Below are 8,364 nucleotides of genomic sequence, written 5' to 3'. Positions count from 1 at the left end.
ATCTATTTATATATAGATATTATAAATTATATTTATTAAATATATATATATTTATAATATCTCGTTGTTAATAACACTTCTGTGTAGATAGTTTCATTCCTATTTAAATAGATATTCTTCTATAATTAAATAGAAACATAATATTAGAACATTTTATATTTTTTTCAAAAATTTATCTCTCACTGCATGGGTATTTTTATTTTGAGATATTTTGAGGAAACGATTGTTGTTGTCAATAGTATTAGAAAAATTAAGTCTCGTTTTTTGAATCTTTTGCTTTTTCTCTTTGAGGTTTGTTTGTTTGTTTGTTCCTCAGGATGTTCAACTTGTTTATGCAAAACTTGAAATATATTTCAATACATAATCTTCTTCATAAATTATGAAAAGATTTACTATGTAAGGAAAAAAAAAAAAAACAAAAGAAAACAATATTTCCGATTATCAAATTTTCTTATTAAAAATGATATTTTTATCAATTGGTTTCGATATCATGCTCTTGTACCATTTTTTCAATTCGTAGGTTCTTTCTTTTTTTGTTTGTTTGTATTATTTCTTTTTTTTTTCTTTTTTTTTTTTTAAATAAATTCATAAACAATTCGTAAATTCTTCAATTAAGATATTCAGCAATTTCTGTATCGTATTTTTCGTTTGATATAATAATAATAGTAATTTTATAATTGATAGATAATAATCAATTACAAAATCATCTACGTGTCACCGAAGTGAAAAAAAGTTAAACATTCTTGCGTAATTTTTTTTTTTTTTATAGATTCGATGAAAAAGAAAGAAAGAAATTGCCTGTTACAAAACCAAACGGTCAAATATTAAAAATGTTCCTTCTTTATTTCTTTTTTTACAATCGAAACACAATATACATCAATTTATTTCTTTTTTTTTATAAGTTTCCTCTTCTCTTTCTCTCTCTTTTTCTTTAAAACACTTCGATAAAAAAATATATGTTTATGTATGTATGTATGCGTGTTGTAACATTTAAATTAATCGAATTTAATTTAACATTTAATATTACATTTAAAATGATTGGATAAGTAAATCAACAAAATTTGTCAATGTTTCTCAATGTCCAATGTATTCTTCTCTAACTCCACATCATTATTATTATTATTATTATTATTATTATTTTTTTTACAAAGTATGCATTTATTTATATCGATTATGTTAATGAATTGATAATTTAGGTTTAACTTTTATATTAGTAGCAACCCATATAAGGGTCCATCAATACAAAGGCCCCGTATAAAAAATCACTTACCTACCGACCCGTATAAGGGTCGAAAGAATTTAAAAAGAAAATATATATAAAAAAAAAAAAAAAAAAACAAGAGATGGAAGATGACTAACTTCGAACGTTGTTATTGATTATGGGAATAAAAANATAACTTCGAACGTTGTTATTGATTATGGGAATAAAAATTTGTTTAATCATACTTTGCAAATTAATATGTGGATAAAGAAAAATACGTGCGCGTGTGCGTGTATGCACACAAATATATATATATATATATATATATATATATTGAAATTGTTAAGAATGAAATTTGTAGAAAAACAAAGTTGACAATATGTTTCATTAAAAATTGCATATTTTCCAATCCAATAATCTTTGCAAAATTATTTTTTGTTCTTTTGTAATAACAGTCATGTAAAGTTGACTTACCAGATTACAACATTCATGGTAAAGTTCATTGTTTCCCTTTAGTTTCCAATTGCGGAGAGAGAGAGAGAGAGAGAGAGAGAAGAAAAAAAAAGAACGGTATTGGCTATTTGAATGAACTTTACGAGTTATTAATTTTCGTTAATTGATGATACCTGATTAAACTAAACAATAAATCCGTCGTATTGCATCAACGAGCGTATTATCAACGGTAGTAACGAGCGAACATTTTTAAGGCAGTCGCCACGGGTTTAGATGTCTTCTCGGCACTAAAATAAATTCATTAAGAAAATTAATCGTTAAAATTGCATATATATAACAAAAAAAAAGATATTAAAAATAAATAAATAAAATAAAATAAATTCAAATGATTAACAACGTTAAACGCCACACTGGTTTGTCTCTACGAATAATTACCCTTAACCCTTCTTTGCATGATTTTTTCTTTTCTTTTAAAATAAATCAGGGTGATGTAATTAATGTTCTAGATTAAAGGAAAAATATTTTTAAAAAATCCTAGTGCTATTTTTTGACAACTGCGTTTTGTTGTACGCAATAGTCGCTTAAAAAGTTTCCAGCAACAACAAATATACAGTACAAGGGTTTTGAGTACATTTTTTTTTCTTGACTAAATATTATGATTGAAATTTCCATCATCATACAAAGAAGGGTTAATACTTTCCATCTGATTTGATCAAAAAATCAATCTTAGCCTAAACGAAATGATCAACAAAAAAAAGATTGGACGTTTAACGCATTAAGGATAAAAACTTTCTTTTTTTTTTTGTACCTTATAATGGTATTGTGTAATTGAACAAGTTCTTCGTTCGTTGCCGTAGGTGATCCATCTGTATTTTGAAGCGGCATTGATTTAATAGCTTCTTCTAACCATTTGGAGAATAGCTGTAAATAAATGATGATTTAATTTCAAATGATCAACGTAATAGTTTAAATTAATATTAAAAAAAAAAGTAATATTTCGTCCTCCCCAACAATTGAAATCAATTGCAACTGAAAGGGTTAATTTATAATGTGCGTACCTGTCTGTCGGTCAAATTAATTTTTAGGAGAACGTCTGCAACATCAGATGCCATGTACGCGGGTAAAGAAAATACAGAAGAGTGAAGAAGTCTCATAACTAATGTTTGTCCCTTTTCTGCTAATATATCTCTGACTAATTGTTGTCGTATCGTGAAATCCGAATTTTTCTATAAATATTATTAATAATATATATATAATTGGAAATAATTTATGATCAATGATAATAATAATATTTTAACACGTTAAACGCCGAGTTTTCTTTTTTTTTTGGAGCTTTCCGTTTAAGTAACGATGATCTGTCAACCTCAACGGAAAATCTAAGACTGATTTTCGTAGGAATCGGCATGGTATATTTAACGTGTTAAATAAATTGTAAAACTTTGATATAAATACCTCAAAACAACAAGCACTGTGTATAAGATCGTAGAAGAATTTCATTACTGAAGCATTAGCATCTCTGTGATCTAAACTGCATGCCATTAAGGCACAGTCAATTACGCTACCGATTATTGATGAATGTAGAAAAGGAACAGGTGCTCTTTGTAGAAACCTATTGAAACAAATATTTAATAATAAATAAATAAAGGTTATTTTTGTACATACCCTAGGATGGGTATTATTATACAACATTAGAAATATTATTTAAATGTTCTACCTATCGCATAATCTAAAGAGATCATCAACAGTATCAGGATGATTTTTCAAACCATCTTCTTCTTGAAGAATGGTGAAAGTAGGTCCGACAAAAGCTTCCAACATGTTCAGTAATCCTGAGACACAATCAATATCTGTAGCATATTCGTCAACTAAAATGGAACCGAGGTATAGGAAGCTACTATGTTGATGCGTGGCATATAATTGTACAATCTGTAAATATAAAATCAAAATGATTTTTTTATAATACAAGTTTCATGTAAAGTATAATAGAATTAGTATAATTATGTTTACCTGTTCGACGAGTGGTTTAAGAAGATGTGCCAATTGTTTACCTACACATCTAACAGCGAACCTTAAACAACGACAAACTCGTTCCATGAGCCTTGGATCATGTTGATATTGTGTACATACATTTGACAATACTGGCCACATCTGTAAATATAGAGATTAATAATCGATATAAACTTCAATCTTTTATAATATAGAAATGTAATGATATTAATGACTTACTTCAATAATAACCATCCGACATGGATGCGGTGCATTTTCATCCTCGACGTGAGGATTGGTGTACCTAAATATTACTGATAATCTATCTAACCATATTGCAGGATCAGTCTTAGTTCCCTTCTCAATCGGTACTTTACTTTGCATAAGCTGGCAAAGAGGCATAGCTTGAAACCAGCATAACTCTTTCATTGCTGGTTCTATTTCTGCTTTTGGTAATATTGCCAGAATCCAGGACACGCCTGTAAATCATTGCAGCATTATATTATATTATACTATTATTATAATTATTTTAAATATATATATATAAAATTATTGTAATAAAAAATATAGAGAAAGATTATCACACATACCTTTCAATAAGTTGATAGAAGCTTCAACGCTTAAATTAAAATTATCAAGGGATCGTGCTATTTGTAATAATACATTAAAATGGGGTGCCATGCGATTCGAGCATACAGTGCAAATACTTAAAAGAGCGTTCGCCGCTGCATTTCCTAATCCCTTTTGATTTAAACAGGTCAACAAAGTATTTAATATTGGTTCTGTAACAATATTATTTTAATTATAATATGCAAGAAGATAATATGAAATAAATGTTAATAATTCATTAACGTCAGGTTACATATATACGTAATGCGTGTTTTTTTTTATACTAGGGACCGGATGACAAGAAAATACATAAATTAGATTTTTATATATTTAACTTAAATATAAATAGCAATCACATTAATTTGAAAAAAGCTTTTATAATTGTATTATCAAAAAAATATACATTATAATATGATAAAGTAATATACTACATTATCCATTATTATATACATAGTATTAATGTGAATGATACATACCCAACGATGGGGGATGATCATCTATCCATTCGCATAATTCTCCTAACAAAACTATACTTATATGTCGTACAGCAATGTGAGTATTTTCTGGTAAATTAAGAATTGCTTCAACTACTTTTGGAACTATGTCGCTTTCCTCTCTGTATCATTTGATAATTTGTCATTAATACAAATATTTTTCAATATTTCAATATATAATTATTCTAATATTATATATATATTAATATAAATTTCATAACTCACGGTAGAATATTTTTAGCGACTGCTTGCATTATAAAAAGTGCAGCCTCTACTGTATCCCATGTAGGAGCAGGGACAGGTAATCCTTGAGGACCTGGACCACCCGTTAATGAAGTAAACATTTGTCGGAAACAATTACTGCTGCCAACTACAAATACTACATCTTTAACGAGTTCTGAGGCACGTTTGCGAAAATCAGCAAATTCTTCGCCTCCACCACCTTCTTCTACTAAACCGAGCTATAATAAATTAATGATTAAATTGATTATATCACATATATTAAATGAATTTCATTATGGTTTAATAATCTAGTCTATTTAAACAAGGATACATAAATTTGAAATAATCAAAAATATTATATAATACATTGAAAAGGATTTTATAAAACTCACATGATCCGGTTCCATTTGACAATGTCTACAAAGTGCAGCGATTAATCGTTGAAACTGTGGTCTAAATACAATATTTAGATCTTCACTATTCCTTTGATAAATAGCTTCTGATAATCGATACCAAAGATGGAAAGTTATTTGCGCAACCTAAATAATATAACAACAAATTGTAATAAATAATTGATACAAATATCGATCTTTAAATATATAAATTAATAACTAACTTCGAAATCGTGATGTCCAAGACACATTAGAACAAGATCAAGAATTTGAATAGCATAATGTTGTTTCCCGTCCATACTACCTTCTATAATAGTGTCGATAAACGTTTCAGCCAATTCCGTAAAAATGCGACAATAATTGATAGACCTGGTATAATAAAAATATTAAATATATATTAATTCCAATAATAAAATATAATTATAATTAAATATTTACTTTTCCATATCTTCATGAACTACAGATAAATGATATGGTTGTTCTAAATCCATGACATTAGTAAAAAGACACATTTGTAATTGTTGATATTGTTGAGCGCTTAAATCGCAATTGTTATCTCGATTGATAGTATCGTCATCTTGTAATGCTTGTAAAATAACACACAAACAATCCGCAGCGGATTCGTGTAATAGAGAGCCAGCCGTATGATCACCCAATACCTAAAATAATAAATATACTTATATATGTTATATATAGAAAATTAAATCTCAAATACCCTGCTGATATTATAAATACTAACTTGGAATACATATGCTACTATATCACTCGTGGGTATAACTCGAAGAGGTATAGCACCAGCAGTAATCCAACTGGTGAAGCATCGAAAGATAGTAACTCGTACTAATACGTTATCACTACCATCTTTTAAACACATTTTCTGAAATATTGTAAGTATAATAATTATACTTATTTGTATTTTAATACTTTGACATTTGGTATTTGTTAATACATTAATAAAATAATTACCAAGAATTCAGCAACTGTATCAGCGGTTGCTTTGAGTTCAACCATTACCTGATCTCGTCTGCTAGTCCCTAATCTATGTTACATATAAGTAGAATTAATAAGAGGATATCAAATTATTTGTATAATACTATTAAAAACAATTTTTGTTATACCTAAGCGATCGGGATTTAACTTCTTCTGGAAGTACAGTCAAAATCTCGAGTAATGGCCAAAGACTGCTACTTCTTCCGCCGTATCTATTAATTAAATCTACAACGGGTTTATGCCATGATACCATTTGTATTGTAAGAGCAGCCATTGCTAAGCATAACTGTAAATAATAAAATATTAAAAATTAAATTGAGATACACATAACACAAAAGAATAATAGTTAAATAAACAAAAGATATTTAAATAATAAATATATAAAAATAACTAACCTGTGTAACAATGGCAGTATTGGTGTTCTCATTAATTTGCGATATGTGGTCCAGCAATGAATCACGCAATGAAGTATGAGCTTCGGCAGGTAATTCATGAAACGATTGCTGGATTTTTGTACGCATTGTTTGTGCAGCAAAATAACAAGACTCAATGTCTCGCTTTTGCTGCAACATTTCATCAGCTATTTTCCATGCGTAGACCTAAAAACAATCAAACAATAAGTATCTTATTTAACATGTACCTAATTTCAATATACATATAAATATAGAGCAAGGATAATTAGTTAACAAACTAATCGAACAACAGAAAAGAAGAAAAAGGAATGCTGCATGTAAGTTCATGATCAGTTTGTGCAGCAAACTTTGTCTTTGATTGGATTATGTTTGTTAATTAAACACCTACTCTAAATAAATTTAATTTTTACATTAAAAAATAAATAGAAATTATATACAGAGTTATGATACAATCGTTAGTTACGAATATAACGATCTTATTTTATTAAAATATACAAAGATGGTATCAAAACGATAGGTTAAAAAGTACAATTAAAAACATGTTTTTTAGTAGCTGCAATGGTTCACGTTGATGTTAATGGTATAGAAATATTGGATGTAACAAAAATAATAATATAAATCTAAATATTAATACTACATTAATTATCAACGATATATATTGTTAATCATTTATTAAAATTATTATAAATAGGACGATATTGTAATTAATAAATAAACTTACTGATTTTTGTAGTTCTTCAAGCCATGATGATGCTTTACTTGAATCGGATGGATTGGAATTATTGTACAAGGAATAAACAGCTTGATAGACAGTTTCTAATGCAGGTGCAGAATCCATAGTTCGATGAATTTAATTATCTCCGACAAATCTCCATACAGTTGTTCAAATTCCTTGTAACAACACAACTATTTCGTCTTTCTCGATGATGCTAATGGTGGTGATGATATATCCAACCTGTACAAGCCGCGAAAAATCCTACGTTCGCATTGTCGGTACGTACATTACGACGAGAACGTACATTTTCCTAACATTTTCTGTTTTATCGACTAACTGAAAGAAGATTTCGGAGATTAAACGAATTGAACACAAGGTGCGAGGGGATGTGGTAATAACCGGCAGTCCATAATTTTAACACATATTTTTTCCTTCCCTTTCTATATCCTTTTTTAAGTTACAAACAATTTTATTCCCCTGTATTTCAAAATGTATTATTGTTATTATGAATTATTATTGAATATCCTTGATCTCCATGGTCACGGATAGTCGAGGGACCCAGAAAAATTTCAAGCAGCACGATTAATACTTAGAAAGTAACTGCACGTTCAATCTTTTTTTTCGAAATATCGACAATGTCACGATATCGAAAACACAGTTGCCAACCTTTCTATCAACGCCATCTTGATCGACTCTATTATCTTTATCTTTTATTTTCAAAACAAATTATATCAATGATTTAACACGAAATAATATAATTAACGATTTATCCTTTAGCACTGACTAACATACGAACTGAATTCATTAAATAAAAAACATTCGAGAAACATTTAATTTAAGATAGTAAAACACTTTTGATTAATTAACGATACTAGCGCCAATCGGTAAA

General features: G+C 28.3%; 1 protein-coding gene across 1 annotated transcript; it reads right to left on the bottom strand.

The window, feature by feature from the left end:
- Positions 1–1,547: 1,547 nt before the first annotated feature.
- On the bottom strand, positions 1,548–8,265 carry LOC106786098 (transportin-3). The gene is made up of 18 exons (XM_014747126.1): positions 7,482–8,265; positions 6,743–6,946; positions 6,476–6,633; positions 6,324–6,396; positions 6,097–6,234; positions 5,796–6,016; positions 5,582–5,726; positions 5,358–5,504; positions 4,969–5,204; positions 4,726–4,865; positions 4,231–4,422; positions 3,881–4,119; positions 3,662–3,802; positions 3,369–3,580; positions 3,107–3,263; positions 2,713–2,880; positions 2,463–2,575; positions 1,548–1,941 (listed from the first exon to the last, which is right to left on the bottom strand). The coding sequence occupies exons 1-18, from the start codon at positions 7,596–7,598 to the stop codon at positions 1,878–1,880; spliced, it is 2,865 nt and encodes a 954-aa protein (XP_014602612.1). The 5' UTR covers positions 7,599–8,265; the 3' UTR covers positions 1,548–1,877.
- Positions 8,266–8,364: the final 99 nt, after the last annotated feature.

The sequence above is a fragment of the Polistes canadensis genome, unplaced genomic scaffold (assembly GCF_001313835.1).
Source record: "Polistes canadensis isolate GaletaPanama2010 unplaced genomic scaffold, ASM131383v1 scaffold_65, whole genome shotgun sequence".
NCBI classification, from domain to species: domain Eukaryota; kingdom Metazoa; phylum Arthropoda; class Insecta; order Hymenoptera; family Vespidae; genus Polistes; species Polistes canadensis.
The sequence above is the reverse complement of the archived record's forward strand: the minus strand, read 5'-3'. Positions and strand labels throughout refer to the sequence as shown.

Excerpts from the sequence above, each read along its gene's own strand:
- LOC106786098 (XM_014747126.1), bottom strand. The coding sequence starts at position 7,598 with ATGGATTCTGCACCTGCATTAGAAACTGTCTATCAAGCTGTTTATTCC. Across the intron at positions 6,397-6,475 it reads GTTAAATCCCGATCGCTTAG|ATTAGGGACTAGCAGACGAG; the intron begins GTATAACAAAAA and ends TATGTAACATAG. Across the intron at positions 4,120-4,230 it reads TTCTATCAACTTATTGAAAG|GCGTGTCCTGGATTCTGGCA; the intron begins GTATGTGTGATA and ends AATGATTTACAG.